Source organism: Ictidomys tridecemlineatus, chromosome 1 (genome assembly GCF_052094955.1).
Source record: "Ictidomys tridecemlineatus isolate mIctTri1 chromosome 1, mIctTri1.hap1, whole genome shotgun sequence".
Lineage (NCBI taxonomy): Eukaryota > Metazoa > Chordata > Mammalia > Rodentia > Sciuridae > Ictidomys > Ictidomys tridecemlineatus.
The window spans coordinates 153,351,569-153,377,436 of NC_135477.1; the positions used below are offsets into that span (position 1 = coordinate 153,351,569).

General features: G+C 38.8%; 1 protein-coding gene across 3 annotated transcripts in view; it reads left to right on the top strand.

Annotated features, from left to right (window-relative positions):
* Rufy1 (RUN and FYVE domain containing 1) overlaps window positions 1–25,868 on the top strand; it is a 56,968-nt gene that overhangs the window by 19,203 nt on the left and 11,897 nt on the right. For 2 of the 3 annotated variants that reach the window (XM_005339347.5, XM_021735966.3), the window contains exons 4-12: window positions 1,019–1,120; window positions 3,675–3,798; window positions 9,263–9,324; window positions 10,443–10,508; window positions 13,716–13,785; window positions 15,893–15,994; window positions 17,275–17,391; window positions 19,548–19,715; window positions 25,263–25,360. In XM_005339347.5, the coding sequence (XP_005339404.2) occupies window positions 1,019–1,120; window positions 3,675–3,798; window positions 9,263–9,324; window positions 10,443–10,508; window positions 13,716–13,785; window positions 15,893–15,994; window positions 17,275–17,391; window positions 19,548–19,715; window positions 25,263–25,360 (909 nt within the window). The remainder of the gene's footprint in view (window positions 1–1,018; window positions 1,121–3,674; window positions 3,799–9,262; window positions 9,325–10,442; window positions 10,509–13,715; window positions 13,786–15,892; window positions 15,995–17,274; window positions 17,392–19,547; window positions 19,716–25,262; window positions 25,361–25,868) is intronic. The other variant, XM_078049908.1, reaches the window with a different exon arrangement.

Sequence of the window (25,868 nt, forward strand, 5' to 3'; positions counted from 1 at the left end):
GATTACCTTCACTACTTTCTTTGATGTTACAAATGCAGTTGCTGTGCTTAGAAACAATCTTTTTTTCTTTAAGTGGTTTTAGATCTACAATAGGAAGGCTTTTTTTTTAATGTTTAATGCAGGCCTTTTCCAAATTGCATCTTTGTGCAGTTGGTGACCAGCTGGGAAACAGTGTAAATTACTTAATTCTACTGAAAGTATATGTTTAAAATTGGGTTAAGCCATCCTGTAATCTCGGCAACTCAGGAGCCTGAGGCAGGAGGATCCAAGGTGAAGGCCAGCTTGCACAGTTTAGTGAGGCTGTAAGCAACTTTACAAGACCCTGTCTCAAAATAAAAAATAAGAGCTGGGGATGTAGCTCAGCACAAAGTATCCCTGGGTTCAATCCCCAGTGCCAAGGGCTGGTGATATAGCTCAGTTGTAGAGTGCCTGCCTTGTATGCACAAGGCCCTGCGTTCAATCCCCAGCACCCCACACAAAAACAAACAATCCCTAATGCCAAAAAAATAAGCAAAATAAATAAAAATGGTTAAGAAGATAAATTTTATATTGCGTGTATTTTACTACAATTAAAAATAAAACAAAATTGCCCCTTTGAGCCAATGCCTTAGAAAACTCATGAGACATCAGCACTTTAACATGCATGATGTTAAAATTTTTTTCTTTTGAAAAAAATTTTTCCTATACAAATCTAACCTAATATTTCCTGGCTGTCAATGAAATGTGTTTTTTGGCTTTAAGATATTTTCCTTTTATTGAAATATATCATGCCCATGGTATAAAACTTAAATAACACACAAAGGTATTATGCAGTGGGCCTTTTTCTCTGCGTGCCCAAATGATGCACATCCCTCCTTCCACCCTAAAGCACCTGTTCACACTGTTCTGTGCATTCAAGAGCACAATCATGTATATCACTCTGGCTTAACTGAAGATTGGTTTTGGGGGGTTTGGTTTGGTTTGGTTTTTCTGTATGTTATGGTTATGACACAACAGTTTGGTTCTGTTTGAATTCTAGGACAGCTGTGGGAAGAGGCAGAGCTTGGCTTTATCTTGCTCTCATGCAAAAGAAACTGGCAGATTATCTGAAAGTACTTATAGACAATAAACATCTCTTAAGGTATTTCATCATCTATCTTTGCTTATCTTTTGCTTTGTAAATAATTAGAGCATAGTTCTGTAGGTCATTTTGAATTAAAATATGAGTACATAATGTTTTATTGAAATTATCATCTTAAATATTTATTCTGTGGCATAGTTTTAAAATAGCAATGTTTCTCTTTTGAGCACTGATATCTGAAAGTCATTATGAGTGAATATTCACATGACTTCATTTTGAAAAATTTTGAATATAATTCTTTTATTTTTTTTAAATTTTTTTTTTTTGAGAGAGAGAGAGAGAATTTTTAATATTTATTTTTTAGTTCTCTGCGGACACAACATCTTTGTTGGTATGTGGTGCTAAGGATCGATCCCAGGCCGCACGCATGCCAGGCGAGCATGCTACCTCTTGAGCCACATCCCCAGCCCGAATATAATTCTTTAAAAGTACCAATATCTAAGATTTGATAACTGACAAACTATTCCAGTTTCTATGAAATGATATTTATATATCATTTATTGAATGATAATAAGAAAGAAATGAGTTTAAAACTAGATATAGTGGGCAATTTTTTTTTTTTTTAGTTGTAGATAGACACAATATCTTTATTTTATTTACTTATTTTTTATGTGGTGCTGAGGATCAAACCCAGTGCCTTACACATGTGAGGCAAGCACTCTAACACTGAGATACAACCCCAGCCCACAGTGGGCAATTTTAAAAGTATAAAATCCTGCTTTTTGTAATAGAACACATCTATATTACCTAGTTCAGGATTCCATATCCAGTTTATAAAATTTTATATCTTTTATCATTAGTAAAAACTTAATTTGCCTATCACTGAAATTTATAACTGGCTCATTTTTTATGTTTGTATCTATATAAGTAAGTAGTCATCATAAAAGGAATTTTCTCTAGACTATAAGAATTTACAGCTCAGGAATCACTTTGGAGTTAATTCTTTTAGGGAGTGAGATAAAAATATTTTTTACAGTGTGGTCTAAACCCCAAAATTTTCAGTGTTTTTAAGTCATAGCCTATTATTGAACATCTTTTTATGTGATAAATACTTATTTCAAATATTTCATATCCATTGTACTCTGAATATAATTATACTAAGTAAATTGAGCTACAGATTTTGTTCTAATATGCTAATTCTTAAGACATTAAGTTCTGAATGCACATATGTATGTGTACACACACACACACACACACACACACACACACACAGAATTGCCTGGGTGCCAGTGGATTTGATAAACTAGTAAATCATTAGTGATAAGAATCAATAGCAAAGGAGGTGGAGCCCCACTGTAAATGACTGAGATGACTAGGCGGTAAGGAAGTTTTTACAGCACAGATCACTCAGTGGGACACGGGAAGAGGAAAGGGTTTTATTCTTGGATGTGGGGAGGCTGTGGATTCCTATTTCCTGTTTATCAAGAGCATAAATGTAGAAGTAGTTCATATCATTGCAAATGGGGAACTAATGTAGAGTAGGAGAGGCAGAGTGATGCTCTGGAACGCAGTGTTCAAGAGATAATGAGAAGGACTGGGGTTCGAGATCTGAATAGAGGAATTAGCCTTAAACAGAAAGAGGGAAGAGCCCATCCTAAACCACAGAAAGAGGAAAGGATGGAGAATATATCAGTCAGCTTTCCATCACTATAACAAATACCTAAAATCTGGCACAATGGGGCACACCTATAATCCCAGCAATTTATGAGCCTGAGAAAGGAGGATCACAAGTTCAGGGCCAGTCTCAGCATTTTTTTTTAATTTTTATTTTTTAGTTATAAGTGGACACAATATATTTATTTTATTTTTATATGGTGCTGAGGATCGAACCTAGGGCCTCATACATGCTAGGCGAGCACTCTCTCTGAGCCACAACCCCAACCCCAGTCTCAGCATTTTATCAAGACCCCAGCAACTTAGCAAATCCCTGTCTTCAAAATAAAAAATAAAAATAATTTTTTTAAAAAAAGGGCTAAGGATGTAGCTTAGTAGTAAAGCACTTCTGAGTTCAATTCCCAATCAGAAGGGGGGAAAAAAAGAACCCTGAGAGAATCATCTTAGAAGAAGTTAATTTTGGCTTATAATTTTTTAGAAATTTTAACTCTAAAAAAAAATCAATTGACCCTGTTGCTTTGGGTCTCTGGCAAGGCAACAGGAGCATGTTGTAGAATAAAAACCATTCACCTCCTGGACAGGAAACAAAAGAGAGAAGAAACCAAGATCCCAATATTCCCTTCTGGGGCACACCTGTCATGACCTGAAGATCTCTCATTCAGCCCTACCTCTTAAAGGTTCCACCACCTCCCAATAGCATCAATCCTTTACCACACAGATCTTTAGGAGATACTTAATATCCAAATAGTAGCAATAAGGAATAGTAGTACTTGACATAGTGGAAATAAATGAAAAGAACTTGCCACCATGTAGCTACTGGCTCCTGGATGAGGTCAGTAGCTAGCCTATCAGCTAACAGTTGAAAAAGCAGAGCAGGTTGTGGTGAAGGAATCTAAAAGTTATTTCTGAGCATCTCCTTTGTCATGGCAATCTCTTTTAGTGAGTTCTATGAACCTGAGGCATTGATGATGGAGGAAGAAGGGATGGTTATTGTTGGTCTGCTGGTGGGACTCAATGTTCTTGATGCCAACCTCTGCTTAAAAGGAGAAGACTTGGATTCTCAGGTAAAATGGGATTTTGGCTCTAGATGAATGAATTAGCCCTGGAATTTTACATGGAATCTGCAAATATGTACTGAATCTAAAAAGGGACAGAGGTCAAAAGCCTTTTGGTGGAAAACTGAGCAAAGTGCTATGCTGTAGCAGAGAGGAAAGTAGTGGGGAAAGCAACTCACGGAAGGTGATGGACAGAGGCACACCAGAAAGCCTAGTATGTTCTTTTTTTTTTTTTTTTTTTTTTTTAGAGGGAGAGAGACAGAGGGAGAGGGAGAGAGAATTTTTTTTTTTTAATATTTATTTTTTAGTTCTCGGCGGACACAACATCTTTGTTGGTATGTGGTGCTGAGGATCGAACTCGGGCCGCACGCATGCCAGGCGAGCTCGTTACCACTTGAGCCACATCCCCAGCCCCCTAGTATGTTCTTCATACCGGAATAGAGTTTGTCCAGTGAGGTAAAGGTTTTGGAAACTGGCAGGTTATTAGGCCATTAGTGTCACATTAAAGGGTTTAGTTCTTACCCTTTAAACCTAGGAAAGCTGCTGGAGGTTTTTAAGCACTGTACTAAAATGACCAGGCCTGGATTTGAGAAAGATTGATTTAGTAGCCATTTAGGCCATGAGTTAGAAGTGGCCTAGAGTACACATAGCAAAAACATTGAGAAGACTAGTCCAAAAGTTCCAGAAGGTTGGATGAGAAGTGGGAAAATAGAGTCAGGTGGGAGGTCAGGTTGATGAAATGGGACACAAATTAGAGTAAGCAGTAAAGTATAAGCCAGATGGAGTGGTATGTGCTGCTGGGGAGGCTTGTGCAGGAAGATCACAAGTTCAAGGCCAGCCTCAGCAATTTTTTTCTTTTTCCCGATTTTTGGGTTTTTTGGTTTTGTTTTGTTTTATTTATAGTAGTTGGCTTTATAGTAGTTGGCTTCATCCCAGCAAACATTATGTGCATGGAAATCTATTTTAGTTCATGATTCCCTACCTTTTCCCTCCATTCTTCCTCCCCTCTCCCATCAGCCTCAGCAATTTAGCAGTATCTTCAGCAACTTAGTAAGACCCTGTCTTAAAACAAAATATTTTAAAAGGGCTAGAGATGGGGACTGGGGTTGTGGCTCAATGGTAGAGCACTTGCCTTGCACATGTGAGGCACTAGGTTCGATTCTTAGCACCACATAAAAATAAATAAACAAAGATATTTTAAAAGGAGGGGGGCTAGAGATATAGCATTGTGATAACGTACCCCTGTGTTCAATCCCCAGTACCACGGGGAAAAAAAAACTGAACTAAAGCTTCCCAAATCCCTCTATATCCACATCAACTTTTGTTGATGTCAGTGTATGCATGGTACTGGGGATCAAACTCAGGGCCTCACATTTTTTTTAATAACATCTCCCTGCCCATACGCACAACTTTTTTTTTTTTCCTTATTGGTTCTGGGGATCAAACCCTGGGCCTGCGCATGTGAGGCACGCACTTTACCAACTGAGCTATATCCCCAGCCCTACAAACCTTTTTTTGAAAAATACTTTTTATTGTTTTTACTGTTGAAGTTTTTTCAGTAATAGAAGTATTTTTTAACATTTATTTTTTAGTTGTAGGTAGACACAATACCTTTATTTTATTTTTATGTGGTGCTAAGGATCGAACCCAGTGCCTCACGCATGCGAGGCGAGCACTCTTTCCTCTGAGCCATAACCCCAGCCCCTAGAAGTATTTTAAAATGAAACTAAACCACGCATAATGTCATTACTCCAAGGTACATATCTGGTACATGAATAAAAGTGAATACATGAATAAAATATCCTAGGCACAACATTTTGGTGTTTTTTGATTTTTTTTTTTAATTTTTTTTAGTTGTAGATGGACACAATACCTGTTTTTTATTTTTTAATTTTTATGTAGTGCCAGGGATTGAACCCAAGCAAGCACTCTTCCACTGAGCCACAACCCCAGCACCTATTTTGTTTATTTGTATGTAGCACCAGGATTAAACCCAGTGCCTCATTCATGCTCTGTAAGTGCTCTACCACTAGGCCACAACCCCAGCACTTGGTGTTTTTTGTTGTTGTTTTTGTTTTTGTTTTTAAATATTTATTTTTTAGGTGTAGATGGACACAACACAATGCCTTTATTTTTTTATGTGGTGCTGAGGATCGAACCTAGGTCCCGCCCGTGCTAGGCAAGCGCTCTTCCGCTGAGCCACAATCCCAGCCCACTTGGTGTTTTTTTAATTTGACAGTATACGTTCCATACCACACTCAATGACAGTAGAGATGTAAAACATTTTAAGGTGGTTGCATGGTATTCCATTTTTTAAACATACCATAATTCATACCATAATTTCACCAATATCTTACTAATTTAGATCTTTTCCATGTTATAGCAACAATATTATAAATGTCCTAATATCTCTTTGTACTCTTGTTCATTTACTTAGTTAGGATAAATTTTGAAGTTGTTTTGTTACAGTATCTACTATATTCCACATACTGTAAAATTGACCTCCAGGACCTATCCTCTGGCCTTATGTAAGAGAACCCTCTTCCTCTTGCTAACACTGCACATGTTCTCAGTCCTTTTCAGATAGACAGTACAACTCATCTCAAATCTGTATTTTTAAGAAGGAAAGAAGTATCAAGTTTTATTTGAACTGTTATGACTACCTATTCATGTCCTTTGCCCAATTTTCTGTTTTCCATTTTTTGTTGTTTTGTATCTTTTTTAATAGGGTTAGGACATTGACCCTTTATTGAAATTTTTGTTTTTAATTAATTGTGGTTTTTTATTTGTTTCTCAAAGCTGTTTGCCATATAGAAAGTTGTCATTGTTGTTGTTGTTGTTGTTATTGTTTGTAGTACTGGGAATTGAACCACTGAGCTACATTCTCAGCCCTTTTTGTTTGTGTTTTGATTGTTTGTGTGGTTATGTTACCCAGGATGGCCTGGAACTTGTAATCCTCCTACCTTAGCCTCCTAGGTTGCTAGGACTACAAAGGTGCATCGCTCTGCCCAGCTGGAAATCATGTCATTCAGATCTTTTTTTTTTTTTTTCAGTTGTAGTTGGACACAATATCTTTATTTTATTTATTTTTATGTGGTTCTGAGGATCAAACCCAGGGCGTCACACGTGCTAGGTGAGCAATCTACCACTGAGCCACAACCCCAGCCCTCATTCAGATCTTTTAGACTAGAGTTGTATGACAACTTTCTGTTGCAGCTTTTTAAAATCTCACTGTCCTCATCTCTAATACTATGCACTTGTTAAATATTGATCACACTTGGTACAGATTGAACTTTGAGAATAGAGCTTTGTTTTCTAATCCATTCATTTCTGTTTTCACTATTAATTAGTTCTTTCTCATTCTATCATTGTATTTTCCAGCTGATTTATATATGTTTTTATGATTTCATTTTTTATTACAAAAGAATTCCATGCTTGCTGAAAAAAACTTGGGCAGTATATAAGAATATAGAGTAAAAAGTGAAGTTTGAATCCCCTTCTCTTCCCTCTCAGTCCTCTCTTCTCCACAAGTTGTGGTAAAGATTTGGGGAGAAATCTTTTACAGCCTTTTCTCTTCATTTATGTATCCAAAGGTTTTGTTTTAAATTAAATCTTCTAGTGTTCTGTTATTGTGTAAGAAATCAACAGACATGAAAACTATCACAGTTACTGTATCTCTCACAGTTAGGAGTTGAATGGGGTCAGGTAGGTGGTTCTTGTTCAAGAGCACGTGTGGTACAGTTAGATGGTAGCTGGGGCCAGAATTACCTGGGGTTTGCTCTCTGCAGTGTCTGTCCTCTAACTGAGCAAACTGAAAAGAGCTAGGGATGGAACAGCAAGGGCTTCTTAGGCATTGCTATCTGTCTTTCCAGGTGGTATCGAGCCTTTTCACTTTTTACATGAAAGCTCGGAGTTTCAGTGGCATATATTCTAAGAGAAATAGACAGATAGAAACTGTATTGTCTATTTTAACTGAGCTAAAGAATCATACAGCATCATTTCTACTGCATTTTATCAAGACGGGTACTAAGAGCCGGGTGCAGTAGCTCACACTTAGAATCCCAGCAGCTCTGGAGGCTGAGGCACTAAGCAACTCACAAGATCTTGTCTCTAAATAAAATATTAAAAGGGCTAGGAATGTGAAGTACCCCTGGTTTCAGTCCCCAGTACCAAAAAAAAAAAAAAAAAAAAAAGATTGGCACTAAAGCCATGTAGGTTTAAGGGATGAAGGTAGAAAAGGTATAGTTGTGTCTTAAATCCATCAGACAACTTTGGTTTTAATATAGTGGGGTTACTATTCTGGGGTTAATGATATACATATTATTATTTGGCTTAAAATTGTATCTTGGGACTTTTCCAAATTATCATACATTGATCCACTGATTCTTTGTGATATGGTATAACATGGTTGAATTAAGTGTTTCCTCTAGGTGGAGATTTCAGTTGTACCCAATTTTCCTGTAATTTAAATAGGAATGGCTTCACTTACAAGTGCTTTATTTCTTAACAGAAATATCAAAAGCCTTTGATGTTTAGTTGTTTAAGGGGTCTTAGTCTTCTCTAGCTCCGAGCACTGGCAGAGAATTTTCCCTGAGATAGAGACTAGATAGATGATTTCACCAAAATTTGGGTAAAGAAGGACTCAGAAAGGCTGGGGTTGTAGCTCAGGGGCAGAGTACTTGCCTAGGAAGTGTGAGGCTCTGGATTCAATACTTTGCACCACATAAAAAGTAAATTAATAAGAGGCTGGGGTTGTGGCTCAAGTGGTAGAGCGCTCGCCTGGCACGTGTGAGGCTCTGGGTTCAATACTTTGCACCACATAAAAAGTAAATTAATAAGAGGCTGGGGTTGTGGCTCAAGTGGTAGAGCGCTCGCCTGGCACGTGTGAGGCTCTGGGTTCGATCCTTAACACCGCATAAAAATGAAACAGAGATATTGTATCCACCTAACACTAAAAAATAAATATTTTTTAAAAAGAAATTAATAAAATAAAGGTATTGTGTACATCTACAACTGAAAATGTTAAAAAAAAAAAAAAAAGGATTCAGAAGTGTCAGTTAAAATATCTACTTCTGTCTAGATAGCATTCTCTTTCTCTTTTATAATTACTTTATACCCAAAGAACTTTGTTAAACTTTTTTGGTATTGGGACGCTTAACCACTAAGCCACATCCCCAGACCTTTTTTAGATTTTATTAAGAAACAGAGTCTCACTGAATTGCTTAGGGCCTCAATAAGTTGCTGCAGCTGGCTTTGAACTCAAGATCTTCCTGCCTGAGCCTCCCGGACTGCTGGGATTACAGGCATGCACCACTATGCCTGGCAGAACTTTGTTAATCTTGATAAATAATGTGATTCTTTAGATATCTAGCTGTGGTGGAATTGAATATCCTGAATTCCAAGAATTATAAGGCTTTATTGAAAATGAGAAATGTTATCATTTATTTAAACTTGTGCATTTTATTTAAATCAGGTTGGAGTGATTGATTTTTCCCTCTACCTTAAGGATGTGCAGGATCTTGATGGTGGCAAAGAGTAAGTACTACATAGTATACTATTTTCTTCGCAGTTTTAATGAAATTTTGGTAGTAGTAGAATACTACTCTTTTGTTTTCTTTTGGTACAGGGTTTGAATCCAGGAGTGCTTAACCACTGAGCAATATCCCCAGCCCTTTTTATTTTTTATTTTGAGACAGTGTCTTGCTAAGTTGCTTAGGGCCTCACTAAGTTGCTGAGACTGGCCTTGAACATGAAATCATTTTGCCTCAGCATCCCAAGTCTCTTGGATTACAGGCATGTGCCACCATGCCCAGCAAGAGAACTCTACTCTTGTTTTTGCTTTGAGATTTTAGGGAGTTTTTGGTTATTGGTTTTTTTGTTTTGTTTTGTTTTGTTTGTGCAGGGGGCGGGGGGGGGGGCGCGTGTTGCAGTGGCACATGCCTATAATCCCAGTGACTCAGGAGACTGAGGCAGGAGAATCACAGTTCAGGGACGACAACTTAGCAAGACCCTGTCTCAAAATAAAAACATAAGGGGCTGGGGTATGGCTCAGTGGTAGGGCACTCGTCTAGTACATGTGAGGCACTGAGTTCGATCCCCAACACCACATAAAAATAAATAAATAAAATAAAAGTATTGTTTCCATGTACAACTAAAACATTTTTAAAAAATAAAATAAAATAAATAAAAAATAAGACGGGCTGAGAGTCTAACTCAGTGGTAAACTGTTCCTGGGTTTAATCCCCAGTTCCACCAAGAAAAAATTAGATTTTAGTTTTTGTTTAGTTTCATTAATAACAGATAATATGTTTTCATTTTCAGTAAGGAATTAAGCTCTGCAGAAGAACAGAGCATGCTTGTGGATTTTCTCCATTTTTACTGACCCTTTTGCCAAAGACCTGGCCAGTCTGCAGAAGAGGGAGGACATCTTCTGGGTACCTTCTCTAAGGGCACTTGTTCCCCACGCTCCAGATTCTATGTCCCTGGCTAGTGTTGCTCTCTATTTACTCAAGGGCTATGCAGACATTACTCAGCTCTGACTGTTGGTTTGCGAAGGCATTTGCATTTCTACAAGATGATCAGAAGGTTGGAGGACAGTTACAAACTATTAACCACCAATAAATTTTTTCCCCTTTGTATACTTTCTTTATAAGGCATGAAAGAATTACCGATGTCCTTGATCAAAAAAATTATGTGGAAGAACTTAACCGGCACCTGAGGTAGGACTTGCTCCTCTATTCCAGTGGTATTCAGTATCTTGTCACTGTTTCTTGGGACTTTTTGAGTTTCTACATGTTTGCACTGATTTTTTTTCCAAACCATGAAAAGAGGTTATAATCATTCATAAAGTGTTCATGTGTACAGACTAGAGTAAAAGGATTTCTTCTTGATAAACAACTTTTGGGGAATATTTGGTTCTTTGTTTTATGCAGTTATACAGTATGGACAGGTAAATACATTAAACCTTAAATTTCCACTGTTCACCTATAGCCATGTGGTTGGCAGGCCCTGCCATAGCAAGCCCTGTTACTCATGGGAATCAGCACATAGCCTCCTCCATTCCCCACCCCTAGTGTATTGGACTAGAAGAAGGTTGAAAAACACTGGGCTAGACTTTCAAGATCAATGTGATCACAATCTCAAGAAAATTTCTTGATTTTTAAAAAAATTTTAGCTGAAAGGCTACTGATGTGTTCCAAGAAATACTAGGCCTTAGATATATTATTGGGAGAGGTTCAATGTCAGGGGATGCTCGGCCTCAAGTCTTTGGAAGACATATTGTTCTCTCTCTGAACCCCCTTCTAGAAAGTACATCGCATATTAGCAGTACTTCCCAGGGGCAGGCCCCCTGATCCCAAACCAATGGAACAGACAAAGAAGTGCTTCAGGAAACACTGCCTGGAGGCACCCCTTAACTGTTGGCTGGTTTTTGAGAGAGATCCTTGGTTGATTCCTAATTTGAGAGTTTTTATAAGAGATAGATGTTGAATTTCATCAAATGCGTTTTAGCATCCATTAAGGCAATCATGGTTTATATCCCTTGATCTGTTGATGTTATATATTTTATTACTGGATATCGTCATACTGAACCATTCCTGTATCACATGTAATACTTTTACTGTTCGTTTAACCTACAATCTGACTTAATTGTTCCTCAGTTTTCTATCTCTGGCATGGCTTCATGGTTACACAGCTTCACAAAATGAATTAATAAATTTTGCCTTACTTCTGTGCCTGGGAACAATTTCTTAGTCATTTGCCCAAAGCTTATATTTGGTACTGGCTTACCAGCTTTGTTCATCTCGGTTTTTTCTCTTACGGACATGTCTTTTTATGGTATTTTCTCTTTGTTGCTATTTTCTGTTACAGTTGGTATAGAATTGGAAATTGAATACTCTTTTAAGATTTTTCCTGAGCCGCTAGAATTACAGGTGTGTGCCACCATGCCCAGCTCTAAATACAGGCTCTTGAGCAAGATTCCCTGGTTTCAGATGTCTGCAGCTCTTCATAGATATATGAATTTTAAAAGAATTAGAGGGCTGGAGTTGTGGCTCAGTGGTAGAGCGCTTGCCTGGCATGTATGAGTCACTGGGTTCAATCCTCTGCACCACATAAAAATAAAGGCATTGTGTCCATATGTAACTAAAAAAAAAAATTCTTTTAAATTAATTGGAAAAAGAAGAAAAAATTAAAAATAAATTAACTGAATTAAGTTAAATTTAAAAAACAAAAAAAGGGGCTTGAGTTGTAGCTCAGTGGTAGAGTGTGCTTAATGTGCCCTAAGCTAAGGCTTCAATCCTCAGTACCAAAAAAAAAGGAAGAAGAGCTGGACATTACAAGTTGGGCTGTAATCCCAGTAGCTCGGGAGGCTGAGGCAGGAAAATTTCGTGTTCAAAGCCAGCTTCAGCAACTTAACAAGGCCCTAAGCAATTCAGTGAGACTCCATCTCTAAATAAAAATACAAAAAAAATGGCTGGGGATGCAGCTTAATGGTTAAGCACCCCTGGGTTCAATCCCCAGTACCAAAAAAAAAGGGGGGGATATGAACTCCAGTGAGTTCTTTAATGTAAAGTTATAATTTATTTACATGTATACTAGACTAACAGTAGAATCTACCTCACCAAATTGGTGGGGGAGAGGTGTCATTGAGTTGATACATATAAAGTAATTAGAACAGATAGAGCCTGGCACATAGTCCAAAAAATAAGTTACTGCTATTATTGTGGGGATTATCATTATTGTTTATCAAGTCCATTGTTTTTCTATTTGATGACTCATTATATTAGCTTTTTACATATTTTTTTAATATAAAAGCACACACTATGTAATATTTCAAAAATGGAGGAAGTGCCAGGTACAGTGGCGCACTCCTAAAATCCCAGCAACTTGGGAGGCTGAGATAGCAGGATTGTAAATTCAAGTCTAGTCTTGGCAACTGAGCAAGACCCTCAGCCACTTGGCAAGACCCTTTCTCAAAATAAAATGGGCTGGGTATGTAGCTCAGTGCCAAAGTGCCCTGGGTTCAATCCCTGGTCAAGAAAAAAAAAGGGGGAAAGTAGCCAGGTACAATGGCAGCTGTTTATTATCCCAGCTACTCAGGAGGCCAAGTTGCTATGAGGCTAGCCTCCTGGCAACTTAGGAAGACTCTGTCTCAAAAATAAATAAATAAATAAGGACTGGAGATGTAGCTCAGCGATAGAGAACTTGCCTGGCATGTAAGAGGCCCTGGGTTCAACCACCAGTACTGCAAAAAAAAAAAAAAAAAAAAAAGGCAGGATAGGGGTTTAAGGGAAAGGGAGTGGGGATTTGGCTCAACAGTAGAACACTTGCCTAGCATGTGCAAAGCCCTGGGTTTGATCCCCAGCACTGCAAAAAAAAAAAAAAAATAGGGTGGGTAGGAAAGAATATTAAAAAATTTTTTTTTAAATTTAAAAATCACTTGTTCTTCCCGCACTAAAGTACCAATACTTTGTTACTATTACCTTAGCTATGTGAATGCGGACACATTTTGGTTCCATCATCTATTGTATTGGAATAAAAATATTTTCAGCTAACTAAAAAGGGAATAAATCACATATTTTAGGGGTGAAACTTATTGGAAAGTATTTTTAAATTTTTTTAAATAAAAACAATATTTTTATTATTCTCATCTCCTCTGAGGTAGAGTCCTTTTGCTTTTTCATTTCATCCAGGAAATCTAAGAATTTCCCTTCTCATCATTTACAATTTGGGTAAACAGAGAGTTCACACTTAGGAGCTGGGGTTATAGCTCAACAGTAGAGCACTTGCCTCACACTTGTGAGGTACTAGGTTTGATCCTCAGCACCACATAAAAAATAAATAAATAAAGATATTGTGTCCATCTTTAAAAAAAAATTTAAAGAAGAAAGAGTTCACACTTACCTAATATTTTTATTTTTCTACAGCTGCACAGTTGGAGATCTTCAGACCAAGATAGATGGTTTGGAAAAGACTAATGCAAAGCTTCAGGAAGAGGTTTGTAACGTATTGAAACCCATGAACAAACAGAATGACCCAAAGTTAAGAAAAATGGTACAGTTGGTATATCTGACCAGAGTTTCTCATTGTTAGGAAGGAGGATTATTAACCTTGGGTTGAGCTGCACATGGGACAAGAGAATATCTGTGTTCTGCCCTATTCAGTGAGACACCTCAGCTGATCATGAGCCAGTTCTTAGTGTCTTAGGTTTTATCATCCCAAAGTAGCAGTACTTTGCAACAGTCCAGCTTCTGCCTGTCAAAGTGCAGTTTCTTCCTCTTTTCCACCTTTCCTGTGATGTCATATGCCTCCCTGCAGCCCTAGAAGGCACAAACTCCATTATGAGAGGCACCGTAGCCCACCCCTTCTGTTTTGGCCTCTCAGGAGCATGGAAACGGTCTCCCCACAGCATGGTCTTTCTCTGCTTTCTCACTAGGAAGAGAGAATGAAAGGACAGGAAGAAGGAGGGCTGAGGCCGAGGAAGACAGCTTGCTGCCAGCTGCCCGGCAGGCTCTTTGGTGGACACATCTTATCTCCTGTTAGCAGGAGGGGGGTTGCTCAGCCTTTCTGAGGCTTTCCACAGGTAGCGGTCCCTGCTGCTCAGGCCTCCCCACTAGTCTTATTGGGAAAGAAGAGGACTTTGAGATGGAAAAGAAACACCTCCAAGACATGGAGACAGGGAACAGTGAAAGGAGACTCAGTGAGCACACCTTTGTAACAAGGACCCTGGTTTAAGGCACACTTTAATTGACTGCTTTCTCCTGAGAGGCCAGCCTGAAGGCTTTCAGAGGAAGAGCTCAGATTTATAAGAGAGGAAGGAAATTCAAAGACTGTGTTCATTGGTAAGGGCATCATGGGAGAAACGTCACTGAACTTAGTAGCATAGGAAGACACAGTCACCTTGGTAGGTCTTTGAGCCTCACTTTTGTCTTAAAGTTGGGTGATAATACATACTTTACAGTATTGTCATAAAGATTGCCAACTGAATATCGTGACTATGCCTGATAGAACAGTTGTGAGGGTTGAGGAGTACTTGAATGTGAATTGATTTTAGAATGAGCAGATCACTTTATGTTTTCTCAGACCAGGTAGCATGCTTTGACTGAAGGTCTGATTTCACTATCAAAACTGAACAGCTGGGTTGTTTTTGTTAAAAGCAAATGATTATAAGAGAAGATTTTAGAGAAAAGTATTCCTCCCTCAAAGTATGCTCTCTGTATCTTCAGAGAGTAGAGAAAAGTAGCTTATTGATCTTGATCTGCTTCTTCCCTTTTGAGAGTAGTACCCCTTTTAAAACCTTAAGATGTCTTACTTGGGCACAGCAATGGCTTAGAAACCCAACTGGCTTCCAAGCCTGAATGAAAAGTAATTCTGAGGAGTTTTACTACTTTTGAAAAAAGAGAAAGAGAGGCATTCAATGGCTCTAGGTCCTTTCACTGAGAAATGATGCTGAGGACAGAGACAGATATCAACCTTGTTGCTCCTTCTCCAGCCTCCCCATCTCTCTGCAAGCTGTGTTCTGAGTCTAGAATAAGGAGGGACCTAGCTGCTATATTTTATCGTCTCCCTTACTTCTTGTAATATCCTCTCCTCAGGCAGATCCATCCAACTTCTATATACTTTTCCCTAAACTTTTCCCTAAACATATTTAAGGAAAGGAAGGATTTCTCTAGGGCATGGCTTTGAACTCACGATCCTCCTGCCTCGGCCTACCGAGTCACTGGGATTACAGGCGTGTGTCACTGCACCTGACTTACTTCCACTATAATATATGTAAACATTTCTCTAATAGTAGAATTCAGGCTGTTGCTGATTTTTTTGGTCAATAAATCATTACCCACATGAAGTAGTAGTATATTACCATTTTTGCAAAGGGAGAAAATCTGGGGAGAGCTGAGATCACTAAGGGCACAGGTAGATAGATGGGAGAGGGAGTTTTACTATATACATTTTTGTGTCTTTGGGATTTTGAACCGTATATTCCCTATTTAGTATAAGGCATCTGAAAATAAGTTGTTATTTGTGAAGATGCCAAGTAAATGTTTTAATTTTAACAGTAAGATTAACTTTGATGTTAAGAAATATAAAAATCTCTCTTAATCAGCTGTCAGCTGCAACAGATCGGATTTCTTCACTTCAAGAAGAACAGCAGCAATTAAGAGAACAAAATGAATTAATTCGTGAAAGAAGTGAAAAGAGCGTAGAGGTAAGAAATTGACCTTATAGTTATGTGTCATGTTACTCACTCAGATATACCTATTGTCAGTCTCAAACTCATATAGTTTTTTCTTGGTGTTTGTGGGAGATTGGTTCTAGGATCATCTCCCTAGGATATCAAAATCCAAGTTCCATTATATAAAACAATGTAGTATTTGCATATAGCCTATGTACATTCTCCCAGATACTATAACTAAATCTCTAGATTACTCATAATACCTCATATAATATAAACGCTATGTAAGTAGTTTTTATCCTGTATAATTTAGGGAATAATGACAAGGAATAAGAGTCTGTACATATTTAATACAGAATAATTTTTTTTTCAAATGTTTCCAATTTGTGATTGGTCGAATCTACTGATTCAGAGACTGCAGGTATGAGAGCTGACTATAGTTTTTTGTTTTTGATACCAGGAATTGAACTCGGGGGCACCCCACCACTGAGCCATTTCCCCAGCCCTATTTTGTATTTTATTTAGAGACAGGGTCTTACTGAGGTGCTTAGCACCTCACTTTTATTGAGACTGCCTTTGAACTTGCGATCCTCCTGTCTCAACCTCCCAAGCCTCCAGGATTACAGATGTGCATCACACATCCAACTTGACTATAGTTTAATAATGATCCAGTTCTCAGAATGTGCCTTTGATGTCAGAAAGTACCTCCTGTTTCTGTTTCTGTCCCTGCCAATGTCACTCTCAGACCCCATGGACCACTTGGACTTCCTAGCCTTATGGGCCTTTATGCCAAGATTTCTGTTCATTCTTCAACTTCTGCTCATATGCTGAGTCTTCTGTAATGCCATCCATGATACCCACAGATGGGCTTATCCTTCTCCTGTATTCCCATAGTTCTTTATACATCCTCCATCATAGAATCCATGTATTATTTTGTAAAATTGCCAGCTTGCAGCTGTCTCACCTGACAATTTTAAGGGTAGAAACACCACTAAATCCACCCAGTGCAAAAAAAAAAAAAAATGGTCAATAAATACTGAATGATAGATTGGATAAAAGCCTTTCCTGCTAGGGTCTCTTGTACTGTTTTAAAGAAAATTAAATATAAATTTGCTATTTGAGCCCAACTTTTTAAAAAATCTATTGGCTTGCTCTCATTCTTTATCTTCAAATTCTAATACCTTTATAGATTTCACCTTTATCATGCTAAAAAAGCAGAAATTGTCCTACATATTTTCAAAAGTTTAAATACTCTGTAGCTACTTTGTTTTCCATAAGCAAACCATTCCTCTTGGTGTTCTTGATTGATATAGATAACAAAACAGGACACCAAAGTTGAGCTGGAGACTTACAAGCAGACCCGGCAAGGTCTAGATGAAATGTACAGTGATGTATGGAAGCAGCTAAAGGAGGAGAAGAAAGTTCGACTGGTAAGTATGCAAGACTGGGCATCCTTAGGAAGAATTTCTCTGTAGCTCTCCAAGTTAAATCTCTCTATTCCTTTTTTTTTTTTTTTTTTTTTTTTTAAGTTGTAGATGGACACAATACCTTCATTTTATTTATTTATATGTGGTGCTGAGAATCAAACCCAGTGCTTCACACATGCTAGGCAAGCTGAGCCATGGCTCCAACCCTTCTGTCTACACACTTTTTTTTTTTTTTTTTTGGCCAGGGCGGGTACCAGGGATTGAACTCAAGGGCACCTGACCTCTGAGCCACATCCCCACCCCTATTTTGTGTTTTATTTAGAGACAGGGTTTCAAAAGCTCCTGATCCTCCTGCCTCAGCCTCCCGAGCCGCTGGAATTACAGATATGCACCAACACAACCAGCCCTTTTCACATGTGTGCTAAAACCTGATGCCACTCACAGGAAGTGGTTAGTTTGAGGGTTGGGGGTGTGACTCAGTGATCAGATGTCCCTGAGTTCAATCCCTGGTATAAAAAAAAAGAAAGAAGAAGTTGTTAGTTTTTTTAAAAATCCTAATGAAATTCTGCATTGTCATTTATATTTTGTTCCCATTTTATAAACATTTTTTAGAGGTTCCTAGGAGATTAGACTCACGATTCCTTTGACAATACCATTCTCTTATGCCATGACCAGTGCAGCCAGTCTGGCAGGTTCCAGTGAGGGGCAAAGGGGGATAAGAAAAATAAAGACTCACAGACTCAGATTTTGAAGATAACAGCTGGGGTCATGTGGAGCGCTGCTCTATAATGGAGAAATGGGTCTAAAGAATTACACCAGCAATCTTTATTTATATGTCTCATTATCAGATGAAGACTATGCAAGCATTATTCTTTGTATTCATGAAAGTTACAGAGTTGGCAACATTATGCAACTTATTGTGCAGTTACATTCTACAGTTGCAATGTGCAATATGCAGCTTTGTGTAGCTCTCAAGAAAGTACATTGTTTAAGTTACTATTATGAGGGTAGGTTCAGGAGCAGGGGAGCTTGGTGAAACATTGTGGTTGTCTAGCAAGAGAGTTCCTCTATTCCAGGAATTGTGTGCCTGAGATCAAGGTTGATGCTGATAAGACTCTAGCACAGAGCCTCCTTATGGAGGGCATTACCACAACAGGTAGGCATCCTGCACCTTTGCACAGAAACTTTACCAGGCACCAAGCATCAAGCAACCCCAGTCTCAGACTCGGTACTTCCATTCTCAGTCCGTGCTCTCCACACTCTTAGGCAATTATTTCCATTTATCTGTCTGTCAGTGGCGTAAGTTCTTTATTAAACACATTTTTCTTTTTCTTTTTGGTACTGGGAATCAAACCCAGCAGCACTTCACCAATGATCTACATTCCTGACTCCCCCCCACCACCCTTTTTCTTTTTTGGAGACAGGATCTTGCTAAGTTGCAAGGGTTGGCCTTAAACTTGAGATCTCCTACTTCAGCCTCCCAGAGTTGCTGGGATTTTTGCCACTACATTCCCTATCAAGCCCAGTTTTTCCCTCCTTCCTCATTTAGCTTTATTGGAATAGTTTAAAATTACATTTTTCTATTTTTTAGGACTTCAGTTGCTTTTTTTAAACCCAATTTGTAGCTAGCTTTACTTATTTGCTTCCTTGAATGAATGTGGGGCAAAGTAGCCTAAGTTATTCAGGATGAAAAGAACCATTTCAAAATGGTTAGCACGCAATAGGTTCAATCCCAGCCTCAGCAAAAAAAAAAAAAAAAGAAGAAGAAGAAGAAGAAAGAAAGAAATTTTCAAAATGGATGTATATTTTTTGCCATAAAGTAGGAAATCATTCCAGAGATTGTAACATTGCAACATCAGATCCCTTCTAGCATGCAAGCACAAGACACATTTTAGATTATGGATTCTAATTCTCTGGGTTTGGAGAACTTGGTTGCTAGAACCGTAGGCTCTTATTGCCAAGTCAGCTTTCTATTGATTTGATGTAAAGCCAAATTTAATTATATGATGAGGAAAAGGGGAGAAACTTAACCTCCAGACAGACTTTTCTCAAACCTGATTTGTAATTTGTCTTTTAGTCATTTCCCAAGATACTACCCCAGTTAAATATATTTTTGTTATCTACTTTAATTGCATTTTTCTTGTAAATATCCTTTAAAGGAACTAGAAAAAGAGCTGGAGTTACAAATTGGAATGAAAATGGAAATGGAAATCGCCATGAAGCTACTGGAAAAGGATACCCACGAGAAGCAGGACACACTTGTTGCCCTACGCCAACAGCTGGAAGAAGTCAAAGCAATTAATTTACAGATGTTTCACAAAGTTCAGGTGGGAATTGGCTTTGGGTCTGTATCATAATCTGGTTTCCTGCTGCTTTCCATGTGCTCCCTTTCAGTCTCACATCATTCTTCCTGCAGAATGGGCATATACATATCTGTGAGTGCCCAATATGTTTCAGACCTGGTCCTTGGCCCTTTTGTGTTACTACATTTATTTTATTTGAGTCTGACAGCAGTCCTTGTGAAATGAGGAGAATGGAAATGACAGGGCAGAACTAAGCGGCTAAATCACATAACCCTGCTGGCACAACTAAAGTATGATATCTTTTTAATGCAAACCAAACTTTATCAGTGTCTCCTAGCTGTTTACTTCTATTTCAGTGATTCATTGTATGCACTAAGAGATGGAGAAAGGAGTTAAAGATAGCATTTAGTATTATCTTCTCCAAACTTTGCCATGAAGTTATTCTTACTGAGCCTCTGGGTCACACAGCTAGTTGCTTACTTCTCTTATGTCACTTCAGAGTGATCAAAGGGAACTATCCCAGAAAGAATCAATCAGAGTTTGAAAAATAGCATCTAAAAATTATATAGGTTCTTCCCAGAAGCCATCCACAAGGGTACCATTCTGTGTCCTAAAGCTTTTTTTAAAAAGTTCTGGTTCCTATTTTATTGCCAAAATAGACATACTTCGTTTTCCATGGACATAGTTTGACCCTCACTTCCAGTAATGTCTATGTCACAGATAATGTGAGAGCAGACAGTACTAAAAAACTAATTTCTTCTGCCTTTGGGGGGGGGGCTGTTAAGGGCTGGGGATAGCTCAGTTGGTAGAGTGCTTGCCTCACATGCACAAGGCCCTAGGTTCAATCCCCAGCACCACAAAAAATAAATAAATAAATAAAAACTGTTATGTAAGATGAAATAATAAAGGAGAAAAATAATTTTACCCTTTTTACAAATGATCTATTTTAATTTTTTTTATGTTTTCTTCTGTTTTGAGACCATAGAGAAACATAAATTTAGTTAGTGTTGTGTGTTAGGGGAAAACCACTATAATGATTTAGTAAACTCTAAAATAGAATAGCTTATAAATATGGAAGTTTGTATTTTATGTGACAGAAGAGTTCCAATGTGACCATTTTAGACTAGCATATATACTCTCCACAGTCATTCAGGGGCCTAGGCTAATGCACCTTAAGCTTTCCAGGCTACTCTAGTTGTTACTGTTCCTGCAATAAGAAGGGTGGAGAAGAACAAAAGTCCAGGGCCAAGGATTTCTTGTCTAGCAGTGAGATACAAGTTGCACACGTCACTTCCAGTCAGTTCTATGGGAAAGAGTTAGTCACCAAGGCCATACTTGGCTTCAAGGGGATTCTGAGAGAGTCATCTTTCCTGGGCCACAAGCCTGATAAAGGGGAGAATATTTGTGGGTAAACACAATTGTCTGCATGATAGCCATCCCTACAGGAACTGCTATTGAAGTTCCATCTGGTTCCTCCTCCAAAACTGTAGGCCCTGGCTAATGGTTAGCACTTTCCAACAGCCCATGTACCCTGGAGCTGAAAGACAGTTGTTTCTCACAATAGCCCATCATGTTAGTACAGGATGGTACAAAGCTGCATCTAATAGAAGCACTCATTTGGAAAAGGGAAACATGGTAGGCAGTTGCTGGCCCATAAGTAGTTGCTTATGCCCTCTGGGCAGGAACTGTAAAGGCTGTGGCACCTAACAGTAGGCTGTTTCTTAGCACTTCTTGCTTCTATGGTACTGCCTTCTGAAAGAGATTCTATATTAGCTAAAGTCCACCATCTTCCTTAGTAATATTCAAGGAGGAGTCAAGAGACCATGTCCATAGACAAAAAGCAGGTTTGATGGCCAGCTTTTTGCTGATGTCACTTTGCCAGCATGGCAATTGTAATAAGAACCAAACAGCCACAAGAAATTTTCAGACCAGACTCATGGCTCCTTTGACAGTACAGTGGCCTCATTCATCACCTCTGGTCTGTCAGTGAGCAGAGTTCATTGAATACAGTTCTCATACCTATGTCAATGCTCTATGAATGTCTGTTTTTTGTGTGTGTGTCTCTCTCTCCGTCCTATTAACAGCAGATAATCCAAAACAATAGTTTTAGGTGTGAGAAAACGAAATTTGATCTGATTTTTGCTGCTTGAGAATTTTGTTTTAGTGCTGGGAATTAAAACCAGGGCCTAATTGCATACTAGGCAAGTAATTTGCCACTGAACTGTATCCCTGTACCGTGTGGGAAGTTTTTTTGGGAGGTCGATGGAAGTAAATACTGGGGATTGAACTCAGGGGCACTCCACCACTGAGCCACATCCCCAGCCTTATTTTATATTTTATTTAGAGACAGGGTCTCCCTGAGTTGCTTAGCACCTCGCTTTTGCTGAGGTTAGCTTTGAACTTGGATCTTACTGCCTCAGCCTCCCGAGTGGCTGGGATTATAGGCATGTGCCGCCGTGCCTGGCTCCATGTGAGAAGTTTTATAGAGCCTTTATTACTCAGTTTTTAGTCTTATCTCATATATTGTAAGGTCCAGAACAGCTGGCTTTACAAACCCTGTGAGGGTTTACCTTTGGACTCTGCATTCCTGTGCATCTCTCTTTACAAACCTCAACTCTTTGGGCTCTTCCCTATTCCCAGCACCTTGCCCAGATAGCAAGGATAGTCGGCACATATTAACATTCTGGCTCTTCTCAGCCACTTCTCCTGGAGCACCAGCAGAGTTGACATGTGCTCTGTTTTCCAAGTTTAGGTGAGTGATAGTTTTACTAACTGCTTTGCCATAACTAACAAGGATCCCCAGCTTTCTGATTTGTTGCTTCTGCTTTGGCAACGCTAACCCATCTGCTGAGTCACTGCACATATGTTAGACTTTTATTATGGCAGCACTGTGATCCAAGTTACTCTCTGTTCCTCTTAAAATTGTATCCACTTATTTTCACTTCAGACCCTTTCCACTTTAGGTTTCAAATGTACACAGCTGAATTCATCATATTCCTAATTTTGAGGCACGTGATAATATTAAATACCTCTTGGAGAGATTTTCCCCCTTCAGTACTAGGGATTAAGCCCAGAGGCAGTTTACCACTGAGCTATATCCCCAAATATTTTTTTATTTTTTATTTTGAGACAGGGTCTCAGTAAGTTGCTCAGGCTGGCCTTGAACTTGAGATCCTCCTGCCTTAACCTCCTGAGTCCCTGGGATGATTGGCATGGGCCACTCACTACACCCAGCTATCTCTGACATTTCTGTTCTGTTTGATGGTTATTGTTTGAATAACCATAGCTTTACAGTATGTTTTGATAATAGATTGTGTTAGTTTGCCAGGGGTCTTGTAACAAAGAACCAAAAATTGATGGCTTAAGAGATTCTGGATTCTGAAGACTAGAGGTCTAAGATCAGGGTGTCAGCAGAGTTGGTATTTTGGAAGCTGTAAAGAAGCATCTTTCCCATTTCCCTTTCTTAGCTTTTGCTGGTTCCTGGCAACCCTGGCATTCCTTTCTTGATAAGCATCACCCCCATCTCTGCTGTCATCTTCACACAGAATTCTCCTACATGCTTGTCTGTGTACCCATAGCACCTTCTCATACTCATCAACAGTATCAATAGAATTAAATGTGGATATCAGCAATGGGACCCACTAGTGTTGGAAGTAAGGGCAGTCTTTTGGGACTGAGTTTTCCACCTGTGGGCACTAACTCTGCATAATTAGTATCAGAATTGAATTGAACTGTAGGATACCATTTGTTGTCAGCATGGGTTGTTGGTATGGGAATACCCATACATTTCATGTCAGTCTGTTGTGAGAGCCAGGCAGATTATGAGATCAAAGCCAGCCATTTTCACATTTTGGCATCCCTGAAATCAAGATGCCTCTTATAGTCAGTGGCATGACATGTTTCAGTTTTTTTGTTTTTTGTTTTTTGTTTTTTCCCCACAGCACTTAAAATGATGATGTGTCTTCAGTGTAGTGAAATACCACATAGTGGGCTGGGGTTGTGGCTCAGTGGTAGAGCACTTGCCTAGCATGAGTGAGACACTGGGTTCAATCAACTTAGTGAGGCTCTGAGCAACACAGTGAGACCCTGTCTCTAAATAAAATATAAAGCAGGCTGGGGAGATGGCTCAGTGGTTTAATGCCCCTGGATTCAACCATCTGGTACCAAGGGAAAAAAAACGTGCTGTGAGAAAAAACAGACTACCCTCTCCTTTATTATATTCTGCTTTCTCATTTTGCAGGTTTGCACTATAACTCATTTTCAACTTTTGAAATGATGCTCGTTTGTTTTGTCTTTATTTCATTAAAAAACAATTACTAAAGTTTGAAATTAGCCACAAGAACTACTCTAGGGGGCTAGGAGAAGAGCTTAGTGGTAGAGCACTTGCCCAGAATCTAAGAGGCCCTGGGGGTCTATCCCCAGCACCATACACACACTAAAATAAAATTAACTGTGCCTCTCATATTTGACAGAAGTACTTCATCATCCAAGAGGCACATTTTTCACATTTTGGTATCCCTGAAATCAAGATGCTTCTTACAGTCAGTGGCATGTCGTGTTTCAGTTTGTTTGGTTTTTTTTCTTTCTTTTCACAGCTCTTAAAAATGATGATGTGTCTTCAGTGTAGTGAAATACCACATAATGGGCTGGGGTTGTGGCTCAGTGGTAGAGCACTTGCCTAGCATGCGTGAGGCACTGAGTTCAATTCTCAGCACCACATATAAACAAATAAAGGTCTATCAATAATTAATAAAAATTTTTTAAAAAAGAAATACCACATAGTATTTATTTTATTTTAATTTTGTTTTGTTTTATTGTAGTATTGGGGATTGAATCCTGGAGCATTCTGCCTCTGAGCTACACGTCCCCAGCCCTTTTAAATTTTAATATGAGACTGGGTGGGTCTTGCTAAGTTGCTCAGGCTGGCCTCAAACTTGTGATTCTCCTGCCTCAGCCTTCTGAGTAGGTGGTCAGAAAGTATAGGCTGGATGTTATTCAGGAATTTATTAGGATTAATGTCTCTTCAGCCTGTCTGTGTCCTTTTATTTTCAAGGTGTCACGTGTAAACATAAAAGAGTGCCCCCTCCTGGTTACTTGTAATGTGTTGTGATTAAAAGCCTGAACTGAGAAAGTCATACAGATGTGGGAGTAAACCCAGCCTCACTCCTTACGTGCCCTCTAACCTTCAGCTACTTGCTTTCTCTTTCTAAGCATCCCTCTTTTAATGGGAGAAATGGGACTATCATTGCCTCCCTTGAGACAGCTGAGAGGAGGTGTCAGATGAATTGGCATATTTTCCTGGCACAGGGGACAGCTCAGGAACACTTGAGTCTGCTCTAGCTATGGAGGGGTAGATCTCAGTACCTCCCTCTTTGCTCTTCTTCCTATTAGCAGAGCTAAGAACCTTGACCTACTTTGTCTTCCAAGGATCTAGGGAAGAGCAGCAATTAATGCAGTATTCTTGAAAGTGTTAAAACATGCAAGGTTAACATTTAGACCCTATTTATAATGTGGAACAGACATAGGAAGAAAGGTGGGCAGCAATGTGAACCCTTTTCCTTGCTTTTTTAGAATGCAGAGAGCAGTTTACAGCAGAAGAATGAAGCCATCACATCTTATGAAGGAAAAACAAATCAAGTTATGTCTAGCATGAAACAAATGGAAGAAAGGTAATCCCTTCCCCTAGCAGACAGTCTATCCCTAGAACATGCTAGGCATTTTGGGGGCCTAGAGACCTACTCATAGTCCCTCTTAGGAGTACAGACAAGTTGAGGTGACTTCCCTTTTCCAGACTCATAATCTTGCCCAACAAGAGGACTGGATGCAGCAGTGTGACCTAAGCACATAATCAATTAATCTGCCTTTTGGTCACTGTGAAATCAAATTGTCCTCTCAGGGGTTAGAACCATATAATGAGTGCCTTCTCGCTGATATTTGACATTTCACATTTATATATCAAGTCATCAATGGATCACAGTAAATTCCAAAAATAGACCACACAAATATGCTTAACTTGTTTTTACAAAGGTGAGAGTACAAGTACAGAAGGGAGAGTCTTTTCAGTAAATGATATTGGAACAATTGGATACCCATACACAAAGCAAGGAACCTCAGTCTACACCTCATGTGTCTATAACAGTTAACTGAAAATGGATCATAAATTTCAGTGTAAAACTA